The sequence below is a fragment of the Erythranthe guttata genome, chromosome 7 (genome assembly GCF_056151865.1).
Source record: "Erythranthe guttata isolate IM_541 chromosome 7, IM_541, whole genome shotgun sequence".
In the NCBI taxonomy this organism is placed as follows: Eukaryota; Viridiplantae; Streptophyta; class Magnoliopsida; order Lamiales; family Phrymaceae; genus Erythranthe; species Erythranthe guttata.
Window position 1 is genome coordinate 58,871 of NC_142539.1, and position 15,948 is coordinate 74,818.

Genomic DNA, 15,948 nt, shown 5'->3' on the forward strand with positions numbered 1-15,948 from the left:
ATTATTAATAAGAAACATAGATGGAATGTATGGCGCAAATAGAAAAATAAAACAGAGACACTGAATATGGCGTATTGCCTTTTTTTTTCTTTTTTTCTTCTTTTTTCTTTTTTCATATCACTTTTATAATCATTGGAAGCCAAAAAACAAAAGAAAGTTAACATAAGAGAGTGTATCATCACCTCCACCCTACTTGGGGAAAAATAAAAAAGAGAAAAAAACATCAGTATTCTTCATCAATCAATGTAGTCAAATACGAAGTCGTCGTCCTCCATCCAATCAAACTGCAAGCCGGCACCCAAGGAATAACTCTACCAGTGACTGAAAACTGTAGAGCCATGACCGAGTATAATGAATGATACACTCCAAAATCCAAATATACACAACTTCTTCACCAACAACTTGTCCAAAACCCATTCAAAAGAAAATTGTCCCCTCTTTCAATATATACCTAATCACCCTTAAGAGCTCTGGGATCAAGTGGTATTGTTCCAACTGTTAAAAAACCACAAGACTCATTTCCCGTAACTTTCACTGCCATTGACCCTATAGTCACAACCTTTACCTGCTCCTTTTTTGTCGTGCTAGAAACAGCAACACTAGGCAATGGACACTCAGGCTCTGTCTTCTCTGCATTTATCGTCAATGAACTCATTTTTAATTCATCAACTGTTTTTGGCACTCCATCTGCGCCGCTTTCACTCACACTTGTTAATTTGTTGGTACTAGAATCTGACGAGGACACTTGCTCTGTAGATGCACAGTGCTTCTTCGTCACTGAGCTGTCCGTTTCAGAATCTTCTGAAACTTTGTTTTTGTTCACAATGGTCAAATTGTCGGCATCATTATTCGTACCATTTACATCTCCAGTGTAAGGAAAATCATGAACATACTGAAGCTTGCGAGGAGGATCCAGTTGTGGAACAAGATATTGATTTTCGTAACTCTTTCTGAGCAGCCTGGTTCTCTCTTCCTGCAGAATCCGCTGTCTATTCTCATAGTACATGAAGTCATCAAGCAAGGATGTTTTTAATGTGTGGCTTTTGTAAATTCTCAGCATCTCCAAACCTTTCTTGTAGCATATCTGAAAACAACAATTAGCATAATTTAAGCACGCTGATCACATTGAACTCGGGTCAAACAATAAAATTGAGTATTTGTGACAGCCCTTGGGCTTCAACATAGTGTCGCTAAATTGAAAGTCATAAATTTAAAGTAACACTTTTTGATGTCGATGATGCCAGCATTCAGCAATAGATAAATATTCAAAAGCGAAAGCATATGACACTATATAAAAAGTGGAAGGATACCTCTTGTGTATCTCTACTGTTTGTCACTGGCTTGTTCTCATTATTCTCTAGTATAATGTGCCTAAAATTAGAGTTTGGCAAATCCTTTATAATGTGCCACTTCACAGGAAAGCTACCACTCCATTTATCTTGCTGCCAGAAATCCATATCTCTATGGAAGTCCACAGGGCCAGTCATCTCTGCAACACCACAGAACTGGCCACTAGCATTAACCTGAAATTCCGAATTACAAAGTAGAACCCGATCAGTAACATTTAATGAGTAAAGGGAAAAGAAATACGGGAGCCCCTCTAATAGAAACAACCTAAGTACTTAACAAAGACATGAGAAACATTACTTACAGAAAAAAAGAGGAAGATAGGACAGCCTCTTAAATCTCCTAGGGTTGTTCTATGGGCATCTTGATATGCAGTAGTGAGCTTCTTGTTCCCATTAGGTGTAGAAGACCACACGTTGTACTTTATACTCTTATGCACATCATCCTCACTATACGATTTGATCACAAAGAACTTTGCATTTGCATAGTCGACAGGAAAATCAATTTTGTTATACTGGTCTTTAAAGATAGTAATGTTTCCTTGAGCATCCGGATTTCCGGCCCTTGTTGTATAGGCTCTAACCACCAATTCATTTTTCAATTTGTTTGTCCTAGACCCCCGATTCTGCTCTATCAATGGTCCCCCATTCTGCTCTCTCAATGCGTCAGGGCTGGCTCTTTCAGCATCAGTGACTCTATCGTAGAGTGCATTGGGCTTAACTCTATGTACAGATGCCTGAGCGTGATTGCTTGATTCGAAACCAGACAATCCTTTTGCAGAAGTAAAAGCACTCTTTGATTGACTACTAGCAGATGAAGCCTTCCCGCGTAAAGCATTTTCTGTGCCTTGAGGATCTCTTGCCTAAAATACAAGATTTTAACAGAATAGCGTACAAACTGAATATCAAAATATTGTTATAAAACGTGGGAAATTGGATGTTTTATTTTTATCTATTTGATAAGAAGACATGAATTATCTTGTTAAAATTACTCACCAGAGATATCTGTGATGATGCTCTATTAGTAAAATTAACAGAAGTAACATTAGGCCAATGCTGCTTGACAGATCCAGTATTAGCTCCACCCCCTTCAGACATCCTTGCAGAGGAATTTCTTCGACTAGAGTTATCCCCAAGTCTAGCCAGTGACGAATTAGGGGTATTTGGAGGCAAATTGTATCTAGAAACTAGACCATCAACTTTACTAACAGATACAGCATTATCAACGAATGAGTCTCCTATCCCATTTGCACGAGACTCGGGCCTTGATTGAAGAACCACGGGCACATACGAAGGTGATGAAATGGGATTTTCATACGAGGGAATTGCATAGTACTGCTGGGGCGCTACAATAGATCCATCCAGTCCTATCATAGCACCAGGAATATAAGGATTGTATGGGTTATAAGGTGACTGCCCATATCCATAGCTAGGATTATAATATACATATGGCAGATTTTCATTTGTCACACCCTGCAAGAAAAGAACCAGATTAATATCTTAGATCCGGTAACTCGAATAAGAATGCAAATAAACAAGCCAGAAGAGAAGGACTCACAGTATACTGAAGATCTTGACCATCCAGACCAAAAATCCTTTGGTGGTCTTCCCAGTCACCAGTTGATTCAAATCCTACCAGAAGGGAAGAGCATATCATTTCAAACGAGGTACCATACAGAATTACCAATACCAAAATACAACGTGCTTACCAATTTAATTACAATTGCTATTTCATTGGTATAATGTTTCTTACCTGTACAGATATATCCATAGTTGGTAGTAGGGGGGTAATACAAGCCCTGATCGACAAAGTAGTCCGGAGCTCCCTCATTATACATGGATTCAAGTGGTTCAAATTGGGAAATAAACTGTGGGATTGGCTCAGAACCTTGAATCTGGGAAATCCAAAACAATCTGCATTAAAGTCAATCTACAAATTAAAGGAAAAAAAGACAACAACGTGCTGAGCAATAAACCGTATCACTGCCAGACCACTGAATCACTCTACCCGGAGAACTCGTGAAATATTAGGTTAAAAAAAGTACATTCCAGGTGTTTACCAGATACATATCAGCAAGTCCTTGACCAGGAACATTGTATACTTCCATCCCAGGACTTGCCACACCCTGCAGAAACATATACTGATACTTAAAATGCATATAGAGCTCAAGTAGAAACTTAAAATCTGTTTGAAACCTCAGTCTGAGTTATCATATTGACAAGAAAAAATTAGACGTTTGATGATGTAAAGTAACAGAAGATCGGGATATCCAATGAAGTGAATGAGGATGGACCCTAGCTCTCTAATTTCTTTTAGCAGGAGGTGCGGAAATTGGTTCATGAGAAAAATTGGAACATTTGAGAACTTCTGGTGCCTCAAAATTGATAGGCAAATCCAAAATCAGAATCTCAATATGATTTTTCGGCCAATCATGCAAACCTAACTGTGAAAACATAAGTTGGGCCAAAATTTAAGCAAGATACCTAATCGTATACCAAAATCAGTTCAATCAATAATTGTTTCGCAACTAAATCCCTAGAAATCAAGTGAGTCCGAGAAAGTTACCAAAAACTCTAAATAAATATGAATACTAGAAAGGAAAAAGGAAAATCCAAAACTTGTATTGACATACCTAGAAGAAGATCGATACGAAAGCGAATTGAAAAGGAGAGGCGAAAGGGAGGATTGTTAGAGAGATAGATATATATATGGGCGACAACTTACGGAAGAGATGAGCAGAAGAATCAAGCCATGGTTGACCCAGAAAGGAGCTGGAAGATCATAGTTGAGGATGGGTGAATCGAATTCTTAATATTTCTGGGAGGAATCAGTGTTTGTTTAATTATTGGATTTCGTTAGGAATAATTGATTATTAAAATTGCTAGACGTAGAACAAGTGTTTTTTTTTCTTTTTCTATGTTTTCAAATGTATACGCGGTTAAGAAAGAGAGAAAACCCTAGAGAGAGAGAGAGAGAGAGAGAGAGAGAATTAAAGGCGGTCGAAAGCGGAACGAAATGAAAGCTTGAAAAATGTTTGGAGAGACTGATTTGTTGGCACAAGCTGCACTACACAAAGAGGAATCCGCTGTTTGGTTAAATTACTAATATAGCCTTTGGTTTTCGAATTTTGGATAAAGAATAGGCAAAGGAAGTCGTGGGGAAGAAGGCAAAAGAAGGAACTAGATGTTTTGGAACATATAACAAAACCAAATTGGATTTTGTTTCCATTATTCTTTTTCTCTATTATTATTATTTATTATTGGTATTTGCGTGAAAATAAAATAGGTCAATTTGTTGATTAATTTTTCAAGAAAATGCACTTGAATTACATTGGTGAAAATAATTATGAAACACTAGGATTTAATTTATCATTTCGTGTATCAATTTTATGTTTAAAAAAAGAGGGCTTCTCTCCACCTCTTGTTTGAAAAACAAGACAATCTTGCACGTCTACAACTCCCAACTAGCAAATTAATGACCAACATTACACAACAATATATATATATATATATATATATATGAGCTTATCCACACACACACACACACACACACACAAAAAGAAAACGAAAAAAAAAAATGGAAAAAGAATGATAGCATGAATAGAAAGAGACAAGCCTCACCGAGGTCAAGAATTTAGGTCAAGTCCCCAACAAACAATGCATGCCACATCATCAAAGTACATCTAAAACAGTCAAATGTGTAGAAGATAAACTGAAAAGTAAAGGGGAGGGGAGGGGAGGGGGTGGATATACATACATATATATATATATATATTATATTTTACCCCTGGGCAATACAAAAGAAACATTAATGACTCCTGCTCCTCCAGTGCACACCAACTGTAGAATGTAGATCATAGCACTAAAGCACGGCGCTTCCCATTTTGATTTTGCTTCTACAAAGAGTCTCTCTGCCAAAATTGTCAAGAGGAGTCCCCAACCACAATAGCTATTTTTTTTTTATAATCCATCAAACAAAAAATCTTAACCTTCACCTTTAGAATTAGAGTCCAGCAGCAGCATCTCTGTCAGACGAGGGTTCCAATAGAGGATTGATCGGCTGGTCCATGCTTGATGCAACATAAGGAAGCTGCTCTGCTGCTATAGATTCAGAGGGAACCAACACATCAGCACTTGGTGCCATCTGATCAAATTTAGACTTGCGTGGTGGTCTTCTCTCGTAGCTTCTACTTCTACTTCTACGTCTGGGGCTACGACTACGACTTCGGCTGCTCCTTGGGCTACGGCTGCGTGACCAGCTTCTGCTTCTGCTTCTGCTTCTGCTACGACTTCTGCTATAACTTCTGCTTCTACTTCTGCTTCTGCTATAACCCCATGTTCGAACCCCCCTATCTGGACTTGGGCTATAACTCCTTCCCCTACTTCTGTCTGAGCTCTCCCTTCTGTTATCAAACCGTCCAACCCCTCTTCCTCTACCACGCCCTCTTACATCTCTGTCCTGTGGACCACCACGCCCACCCCTGTCCCAACCAACACGACCACCTGAAGGACCACCAAAACCGCCATCCCTTCCACCACCAAATCCCCCATCCCTCATCCCACGTCCGCCAAATCCACCATCCCTTCCACCACCACGTCCGCCAAAGCTGCCACCATCCCTCATTCCACCACCACGCCCACCAAACCCGCCGCCACCATCCCTCCCACCACCAAACCCGCCATCCCTCATCCCACCACGCCCCCCAAAGCCGCCATCCCTCATCCCACCACGTCCCGCAAAGCCTCCGCCATCCCTCATACCACCACCACGACCACCAGAATCCCAACGAGGCCCACCATCAGCAGAGTCGTAACGGTTGATAGGACCTCGGTCCTTGCCAAAACCCGGCCCACCACGCAATGCTATGTCTCTAACTTCAGGAGGCACAACTTGGTTGGCACCCTCCAAGAGTTTAACAAGATCAGGAGCGTACTTCCAGTCTTGCTCCGAGAAGAATGTGTATGAAATCCCAGTAGCACCAGCTCTCCCAGTTCTTCCAATGCGATGTACGTAGTCTTCAACCCCGGTAGGAAAATCGTAATTGATAACTACCCTGTGATGTGAAATCTCAAACAGTGTAACTAGGAGAACTAACGCAACAAAGCAAACCTGATTCAAGTATACGTTTTTAAACAATAATGAAGCAAATGTAAAGGTATTGACCTTATGTCTCTTACATCCAGCCCCCTGGCAGCAACATCGGTGGCAACAAGAATTGGGGACTTCCCTGCCCGGAATTGATTCAATACCCAGTCTCTCTCAACCTGGGATTTGTCTCCATGAATTGCAGCTGCCCCAAAGTTACGTCCAAGGCTACGTGCCAGGTGGTCACATAACTTCTTAGTAGAGCAAAATATAATGACTTTAGAACCACGTTCTTGTGATCTTAGAATTTGCTCCAGGCGTCTTTGCTTCTCCATTTCAGGGACTACTTCAACATACTGCAGAGGGGTACTTTTTTGTGAATAGAAACAGAAAATCACAAAAGAAAACATTCATAGTCATAAAGCAATATCAAACATAGCCAGAAACAGATCCTCATGAAAAATTGAGAATGATTTAATTATTTCAGAACTCAGTTTTCATGAGAATGACAAGGCAGAATGGTCATTAGGTACCTGGGTAATAGACTTATTTGCAGCAAGCTCATCAACACTCCCAATGTTAACTTGTACTGGATTGACCAAAAGATCACTTGCTATTTTGCGAACTTCTTTGGGCCACGTGGCAGTGTACATAAGAGTTTGCCTTCTCGGAGGAATCTCATTCACAATCTTACGGATCTGAGGCTCAAATCCCATATCCAGCATTCTATCAGCCTCATCAAGAACAAGAAGCGAGACCTGCCTGAAGTCAATCCTCTTCATCTCAAGGATGTCATTGAGCCGACCAGGAGTTGCCACAACAATATCTGCTCCCCGTTCTAGCTCTTTCAACTGAGGTCCTTTTGGAGCACCACCATATAAGCACTGACAAGGGGACAAGTCCATCGTTTAACCCAAATAAGTAAAGTAGAATAATGCTCATTTTAAAATAACAACAAATTGACAGGTAGTCTACCGTGCAAGAGAACCTAGATGATCTACCAAATTTGATCGCTTCATCTTGGATTTGGGTGGCAAGCTCCCTGGTTGGAGCCAATACCAAAACAGATGGGCCGTTCTGAGGATTATTACGCCTTCGCTTGAGGTGAATGAATGCCGGCATCAAGTATCCTAGAGTTTTCCCAGATCCTGTCTTTGCAATAGCAACTATGTCCTTGCCCTGTAAAGCAATAGGCCACGTCTGTGCCTGAATTGGTGTGGGAGCAGAGAAACCAGCAAAATGTATCTGCAATATAATAAAAAATACAAGGAACACGTAAGCCCGCAAAACATTAATATCTAGAAAAGATTCCATGCAACTCAATATGGAAAGTAAAGCTACACTAAGCGATTAAATATTTGAAAAGCAAAGGAAGGAACTAGTACCAAAAAGAAAAGAAAAGAAAAAAAATGAATGCTCAAAAAAACTCATAGGTTTGTGGTTGCTTACTGAAAGCAACTCGACGCAAAAAATGGAGCAAATAAAACAGAGGAATCGGAGCCAATAGGCAAGAAATCCCAGTCACATATATAGTGTGAATTGGATGAAGCACCCTTCAAGAAGTAGTGCTATATGAAGGCTCCAACAGTCCATTTTGCAGCCTCAAAAAATCAGAATAGCTGTTGGATAGATATGAGCATAGCACTGCAGCGTACGACATGTGCTCCTCCTCTGGAGCAGATATCGCACCTGCGACAAGTTAAAACTGATAAGCTAAAAGCATCATTTTTTTGAATGAACATAATGAGGGACAGCAAATTCACCATCGTACTTCTAAAAATACAATCCACCTTATAACCAAGCCCTTACCTCCTGCAGTATTTCTGGTGGAAATCCAGTGGCTTCAAACGTCATAAATGGAGCTGGAACATCTTCGCCCTGAATAATTATAATTGGGTCTTGTCAAATACGAATTCTGACTCCAGTAACATATCAATGAATCTAAAGAGAAAAGAATATAAATTTCTGAAGCCAGAGCTTTCATCTCATGAATGAATAATCCATGCTTCTCCAGCATCGTATACATGATTTTATTTAATTATATGATATATGAGTTTCTTCAACTCATTGATACTTACACGTTCAGATAACTTATTTATATTTTAAAGAGAACATCGAGTCTAACATCAATCGGAAAACAAAAAAAATTTATTTTCTCTAATCCCAAAATCAGGGAAAATGATTTATAGAAGTACAAACCGTGGCTGAGACTTCGTGCTTTTGACGATAAATTTCTGCAGCTGATAAATGAATAGGATCTGAAGATCCCATCATTGCCAAAGGAGGCCTCACAAAATTATTGTTTGGATATGGAGGAGCAGCAGATGCATGACCATAGGCCCCATGCAAGGGAGGGCCTCCAGGACCATTCATATTCACTGGAAGACTGGGTGCAACATTTTGAGGGGGGAAATCACCAGTCCTCATTTCCTGACAAAAGGAAGAATCAGCATCAACAGACATTCAACTCAGTTCACTTGCTATAAACACAGATATATATATATATATATATATATATATATATATATATATATATATATATATATATATATATATATATATATATATATATATATATATATATATATATATATATATATATAAACACAGATATCTACGGCATAGGGTGTCCAAATTACAAAATTTACCTGCTGATTTCTGGTCATGGGTAGTGGTGCAAGTTTGGGTAAATGAGGGGGCATTGCACTGACATCAGTTGGAGTGTTGTAAAATAAATCATTTCCAGGTCTCCCAGGATGGTTTTCTTCATATGGCCTATTTGATCTACCAGGCGGTAGATTCTGCTGCTGGCCATGCACCATCCCAGGGCCTATCTGATTCTGAAACCTAGAACCATGTTGTGCGTGTGGTAATTCCACCCCTGTTTGCTGCACATGAGCCGAAGGATTGTTCTGTTGCATATTAGCAGATGATCCCCCATACTGTGCATTTTGACTTAGCTGAATGCTCATCTTCTGCACAGATGGTGTCTGAGTCTGGCCAGGTGAAAACCCTGCCTGGTTTCCTTGTTGAAACTCAACATCATCTCTCTGAGGAATTCCAGTTTTTTGCTCTCGGAGATGAGGAAATTGTTGCCCTTGTACCAAATGCTGATTGGCGGGTGAAAATCCTGGCTGTTTCCCTTGATTAAAATCAATATCGTCTCTCTGACCAGGTTCCATTTTATGCTCTTGTTTGTGAGGCACCTGTTGCAAGGAGCTTTGTGGCCCTTGAGGAGGTACATTCTGCTGATGCACCATGTATTGTGAATGCTGATGGCTAAATTGATAACCATGTGGAGATCCCATCTGCGCACCAGGGTACATTTGACCATGTTGGACATGGGGCATTTGCTGCATTGACTGATAAGGAGCTTGGTGCCCTGTCTGCATAGGAATTTGCTGCATTGACTGCTGAAATCCTTGTTGCCCTGGCTGTGTAGACATTTGTCCCCACTGAGATGGCCCTTGTTGACCATGCTGTTGCATCATTTGTGGTCTCACTTGCTCCGGTCCATGTTGAATTGGCCCCATGTATGACCCCTGAAACTGCCCAGGAGGTCCAGCTTGCTGTTGAGTGGCCTGTGAAACTACATGCATTTGTTGATGTGTTTGCATCATTTGCTGATTTTGAGAAACTTGAGTACTGTCTCTGGCTGCAGGTACAGGATTCATCTTAGGTGTGGAAGCTGCAGGTGGTGGCCCAAGCGGCAAAGGTGGTGGCACAGAAGCCGGTTTTTCATACTGAGTAACATTTGTTTCAGGATTCCAATAATATAAAACGCCTGTACTTCCATCAATTAAACCTTTCCAGGGTTCGGGTAGAGTTGGATCATCCGGAGCATATCTCGGCCCAAGGCTACTTGGGGATGCCTCAGCAGTGGACATTCTTATTCAACAAACTACACAACATTCAATGAAATTAATTCACAGCACACGCTCCTAAAAATTAATGAAGTCAAGAAACAATCAAAAGCATTCTTAATAAAATCTGTTGCATCGTAAATCTCAAGGCACTTATTACACAAAGTTAGAAGAATCGGAGTAGAATCTCTAAACCATGTTAACAAACTAAGGATGTTTCTTTGTTCTCTACAAAATCGAACGTAATTCGAGTGAAAAGATATGCATAATCCCAGAGCTCCAATCATGAAATAAAAAAATAGCAAAATAAGTAAATATCTCCAGCTTAAGTTTTGTTTTCATACAAACCAGAACACTCATCAGTTCGTCGCAGCTCAATTTATGAAATATCTATGGGGAGGTTATCGAGTAACATTCAAAAAACAAATAAAAAATCGCCAATGAAATTCATCCAAAAATCACTCACCTGTGAGAGTATAATCTAGCTCCAGAATATATACTTCACCTACTCCCTCTCAAATTACAGGTGCAGAAAGGAAAACTGGTTCCAATCTAGTTGCCGGAGGGAGGAAGAATTTTAATTTTCGGAAAATAATAACGATTGTTAAAGGTTAGGGTTCCAAGTGGGAGAGAATTAGCTGTGTGCTCGTACACGGTTTTAATTGTGAAACTCCGTCATAGCTAAATTGCATTTAAAACTCTTGTGTTATCTCAATTTGCAAACAGTCCCTCTATTATTTTAACTAACAAAAAACCCCTGTTTTATATTTTCGACTGCGCACTGCATCCAGTCTAATTTTACCCATTAATCAACCGTGGAACTTAATAAGTGTATTTATTTATTACTATCAAGTTTTTACATAATATATATATATATATATATATATAAATAAACACACGCCAAATACACCGTATGAAACCTAACAGGTGGCGAATACAAACGCTCGCCTTTCTGAAGAAAAGAATTTCGATATTTCTCGGTACTCCAACCAACCGAAGAAAGGTCAGCAAATGCTCTTCAGTCAACGTACTATCAACATCAACTAAATTAAGATTAATTGGCTTTGTCTGCTTTTGTCTCCTTGCATCCATCTCAACATCACCAAGCGGAGTATCATCTTTTTCCTCCATCTCAACCATCGCTTCCATTTCACTACTCGGTCAAAAACGTTCGCTCGACGAACTCAAGTGAGTTGACTCATCACTATCACTCCCAAAATCCACCACTTGACACCCATAACGACGTCTACTAGAACCAACTTCATCAATAGTGGGACAAATATTAACATTTGGCCCCAAATCATCACTCCAAGCAACTAGCGCTTCGCGAAACCCGCGTTCGGTTGTCCGATTATCGCGGACGGCTTCGAACCAGCACCTCCGGGTCGATCCACGCGCTAGCACGCGCCCCAGAACCCTCCTCACGCGTCTGCCACGCGCGCGCGCGTCTACTCAAGCGCACCCCACTCGCGCCCTGGATGGGCGGTGCACGTAACGCACGCGCTATCCACTCTCCCAACCCGAACGCGCGCGTGCATCCCTCGTTTTCCGTGCGCGACGCGCACAGCGCCACCCATCTGTTGGGAATCGGGCACGTGTACGCAGCGGAAAACAAAAATTTTATATGAAAAATATGATTTATATTCATATAATCACATGCTCGATTTGTTAAGCAATTAATTGCGTACCTTAATGCTTCCAGCAAAAATTAAAGTACAACATGCGTATAATTAATTCGATAATAAATCACATAGCATGCTCGCAGTAAATCACGAATTCATACAAACAATCACGTATAGCAATTCACGAAAACTCATACTGTGAATATTAACATATAATTTAATCTAATTGAATTAAAACCTAATTAATAACGGATCCGAAAATTACCTCTTGAAGCGTGAGGCAAATTCTTGGATTGGAGCAAACTGCCACGGAAATCAATCCGTGCAGTCGGGTGGAGCAACGGCGGTGCACCGGCCACGGACGCGCTCAACGACGGCGGCGCATGAGATCCACGCGCTGTCTTTGGGTGGCACGTGAAGGCGCATGCGGCGGTGCTTCGGCGATGGCTTCTCGGCAATTCTACCCCTTGGTCTTCCTCCTCTCGGATTTCACCTCGTATACTGAGATCTACTAAATACGTGGCACTAGACACGCAAAAGTTAGAATAGACGGAAGAGGCGATTCCGGCGACGGCGGCGGTGGAGAGTGGCCGTGGACGTGAGAGAGAGCAGCTAAGGTTTGTGATGTGTGTTGTGTGTTGTGAAAGATCTATAAATCTTGTATTTATAGTGTCTTGTATAAAAGCCCTAACGGGCTTAAGTTGGACCGGACCCAATAGCTTAAGTTCGTTAGTCTTTATTCGCTCGTTTCTCACAACTCAATGGTCGGAAAATTATAACGATTACATTTTCAGAATCATTGAAACGTCCTCGTCATTACGAATGCCAATTCTCAATTTTCAATTTCCAAAAGTGGAAACTCTAATTCAGTGGACCTTCTAAATCTGGAAACTTCCAAATTTAGAAAGTTCACTAAGATGTTCGCCTAGTTCTTTTCCTATTCTTATTTTCATTCATATTTCCAAATTACGAATATTGTACTCAATCGTATTGACTTCCAATTATGCAAAGATTAAACATTTTTATCTTTGACCATTATATTTATTCAAAGAACTCGAGTGCACGAGCAGTGTGACTCTCGATGGTTCATGTGTAAGCTAGCCGTGGATCCACAACCCTTTGTGTTTTAACATCGTCACTAGAGCTACGATTAAGATGAAACTCATTTCAACTTAATCACCCAACGAATCAAGATTGGCGTATAGCAACTATGCGTCATGATTCCTAGATACAAATGAAGTCCTGCAAGAACCTTTTGATATAGTTAACGTACAGTACGATCCCTTCGATTCATATGTCCCGATTGAACTAGAGGCATTGGTTCATCGAGACCTCCTTAGTAGTTCAATAACTGTGCGATCGTTCTAAGTGTTGTAATCGGTGCGTGCATGACTTAGAGAATCGAATTCCCTAATCATCACTTAGTCAGCTCTGGCCAGAGACTTAAAGATTACAAACTATGAGAACACACAAGACATCCAAGACTATTCTAGCGATCGAATCCCCGACTACAATGTAGAGACCTCCCACTAGATTTCCAACTCCTCGAACACTGGCCCTTGGGGCGGTCCTCGGTGGAACTCAGGGACAGGTCACGATACAGTTGGTCCTCTAGTGAAGTCACGGTGATGTGTAGGTCTTAAGGACTAATGGTGTACAACTATACCATAGATATCTCTACTCGATTATTGAGAACCACTTAGAGATTTCTAGGGTGAGGGAGTTCAGTGAACTCGTCAACTTACGAGCACCCACTTATGCATGCCGATATTACAATACCGTTTACTGATGAGACGCAGTACACATACACTAAGTGCTAGTCTCTTAATGAGAAAGGTTGATATCATCATTAGTGGCGTAACCCTTCGACTGAGAACACGTTTAACAGTTATAATTCTTAAGTAAATATCTCACGATCCTTAAAGATCAATTACAAGTACTTGTAATAGTTGTAAGGACTATATATATGTTTGAACAAGGGACAAAGATATAGAATGCCAAGGTGTTTTATCATTAATACGAAAAATGATTATTTATTACAAGAATAAATGGAAAGAACACAACCACAAGTTGGCTTGTTGGTCACCTACTCTAACACCACCTCCCCACCACGGACGCGCGCACGCATTCATCGAAATCCACGCCCGACGAGCGCGCACATCCACCAATCAAATCGTCAGACGTGCGCGCGCATCCCTAAGTCGCCGTGCTTGACGCGCGCACGTACTCTTCCACGTACCCCAGTCCCGCCGGCTGAGCTGTTTCTCCCCTTGGTCGGCGCACGAGCCGACCTTCCAATCTCCTTTTGCCTCACATCGGGATGTGTGCCCTGAGCCAAGCCATCTTCAGCTACGGCTACTCCGCCTAAGCCAATAGCAACCCCCCTTAACCCAACGCTCTCTTCGTATTGCGAACCAACCCTGAGCAATTCGATCTCCACATCTAACGGGACAACCCTATCGCGCTCCATACCCAAAGTACCAAACGGCATCTCACCCATTCTAACCGGATCTCGAAGTTTTATCCGCAAGGATTTCGATTTACCCGAGTTAATCATGAAAAATATTTTTTTGCGAAACAATACTCAACCGAGGAACAGATTCTACTCTACCGCAAAATATACAAGGAAGAACACATACAAAATATACAAGGAAGAACACATAGAAATACCCCAAAGGTTAAAAATACTTACCTTTATAATTTATTTTTCTCCACCGCAAAAGAATTCAATTTATTTGGCACTGCTATAATATTTAAAACCCTTAAATATATATCTTCCTGCCAAATAAATATAATTACCCCTTTTTTATTACGAAATAATCTACGACAATGGAAACAAGTCAAATTACGACACATTTAACTATCGACACGATCCGACACCCTTTCAACAAGTCTCCCGCCTCGACTCGGGAGATGGGGGCTTAATGATATACCTAATTGGGCCGACCCAATGGGCCCACGATTCATCTATTATTTTGGCCCGCTACACGAAAGCCCAAAACACCTTCAAATAAGGCTTGGGCCGAACAAATCAAACCCAACACAATAAAAGACATATAAATAGAGTTTTTACTCATTTGTTAAGGTGCGTTCCATTGATTCACAAGCATCTTAGAGCTTATATTCTCTCTACTATCTCCACGATGCGTACATCTGACTTGAGCATCGGAAGAGTTTCCGCCGGGTCAACCCCCGCCTTAGTTCACGTGTGTTATTTTCGCAGGGACCTCAAGACCATCCAATTGGCCAGCTCGTGATCCGCTTTGCTCTCTCAACTCTTTTACCACACTACCCTAGGTGATCTATATATTTAGCATTATCATTTTGGCGCCATCGGTGGGAAATGCATACCAGATCACGTAGCCTGCAAGATGCTCATGCTCATCCGCTCGGAGAGAAAATGACACAGTTAACAACCTCCCAATTCGCGGAGGCTCAGGCTTGCCACCTCCTTCCTGTGCTCCGGATCCACCTCGCGATGTCCAAGTGAATCCCCCTCGGGATCCACCACTCGCCGACCCACCACCCGCCGATCCACCGCTCCCGCGAACGTTCAGATAACCGAGGAAGCACTCCAACGTATGATAGCAGAAGCCTTTACTCGCGCAGCCGTTGAGGCAGTGGCCTAATACATCGCCACGATGGGAGAAAATGCTCCCCTCACGATGCCAGCAAATGCTCCTCCCCTGATGCCACCTATGGCACAACAACCGGTCCAGAACGACGACCATCGAATAAGTGTGTCCTCATTCACCTCGGACCCACGGTCCCGGATGCAACAATCCACTAATCACATGGGGGCACGACCCAGACAACAACGCCAGCGCTCACCCCCATTTGATAATGCATCTCCACGTAGAGCTCCTCTCCTTAATAAAGGAGAAGACGAGATAAATAGTAGAATATCTCGCCAAAACTCTTTCCCCCAAATGAACAACCCAGTTGGCGGAAGAGCACCAGTTCGAACAAGACGCAGTCCTTTCACCATGGACATCCTCAACGAGGTAATGCCTCAAGGAGTGAAAGTATCA

At 41.5% G+C, this 15,948-nt stretch overlaps 2 protein-coding genes across 5 annotated transcripts; both read right to left on the reverse strand.

Annotated features, from left to right (window-relative positions):
• Window positions 1-61: 61 nt before the first annotated feature.
• On the reverse strand, window positions 62-4,515 carry LOC105962816 (YTH domain-containing protein ECT2). 4 transcript variants are annotated; one of them, XM_012987149.2, is made up of 8 exons: window positions 4,072-4,515; window positions 3,407-3,472; window positions 3,100-3,241; window positions 2,905-2,978; window positions 2,343-2,819; window positions 1,652-2,209; window positions 1,311-1,523; window positions 62-1,084 (listed from the first exon to the last, which is right to left on the reverse strand). In XM_012987149.2, the coding sequence occupies exons 2-8, from the start codon at window positions 3,452-3,454 to the stop codon at window positions 452-454; spliced, it is 2,145 nt and encodes a 714-aa protein (XP_012842603.2). In that variant the 5' UTR covers window positions 3,455-3,472; window positions 4,072-4,515; the 3' UTR covers window positions 62-451. The 4 variants fall into 4 exon arrangements, with proteins under 4 accessions (XP_012842603.2, XP_012842604.2, XP_012842605.2 ...); XM_012987150.2 differs by having other exon boundaries at window positions 3,980-4,515; XM_012987151.2 differs by having other exon boundaries at window positions 3,100-3,260; window positions 4,072-4,419.
• A 409-nt stretch (window positions 4,516-4,924) lies between these two features.
• Window positions 4,925-10,972, reverse strand: LOC105962786 (DEAD box RNA helicase family protein). The gene is made up of 8 exons (XM_088820441.1): window positions 10,762-10,972; window positions 9,081-10,333; window positions 8,632-8,862; window positions 8,242-8,310; window positions 7,408-7,677; window positions 6,966-7,316; window positions 6,511-6,788; window positions 4,925-6,400 (listed from the first exon to the last, which is right to left on the reverse strand). Exons 2-8 carry the CDS (start codon window positions 10,317-10,319, stop codon window positions 5,350-5,352), a joined length of 3,489 nt encoding a protein of 1,162 aa, XP_088676567.1. The 5' UTR covers window positions 10,320-10,333; window positions 10,762-10,972; the 3' UTR covers window positions 4,925-5,349.
• Window positions 10,973-15,948: the final 4,976 nt, after the last annotated feature.

Excerpts from the sequence above, each read along its gene's own strand:
- LOC105962816 (XM_012987149.2), bottom strand. The coding sequence starts at position 3,454 with ATGGAAGTATACAATGTTCCTGGTCAAGGACTTGCTGATATGTATCTG. Across the intron at positions 3,242-3,406 it reads GACTTGCTGATATGTATCTG|ATTCAAGGTTCTGAGCCAAT; the intron begins GTAAACACCTGG and ends TGGATTTCCCAG. Across the intron at positions 1,524-1,651 it reads CTATCTTCCTCTTTTTTTCT|GTTAATGCTAGTGGCCAGTT; the intron begins GTAAGTAATGTT and ends TCGGAATTTCAG.
- LOC105962786 (XM_088820441.1), bottom strand. The coding sequence starts at position 10,319 with ATGTCCACTGCTGAGGCATCCCCAAGTAGCCTTGGGCCGAGATATGCT. Across the intron at positions 8,311-8,631 it reads AGCACGAAGTCTCAGCCACG|GGCGAAGATGTTCCAGCTCC; the intron begins GTTTGTACTTCT and ends ATAATTATTCAG. Across the intron at positions 7,678-8,241 it reads CACCAGAAATACTGCAGGAG|ATACATTTTGCTGGTTTCTC; the intron begins GTAAGGGCTTGG and ends ATTATATTGCAG.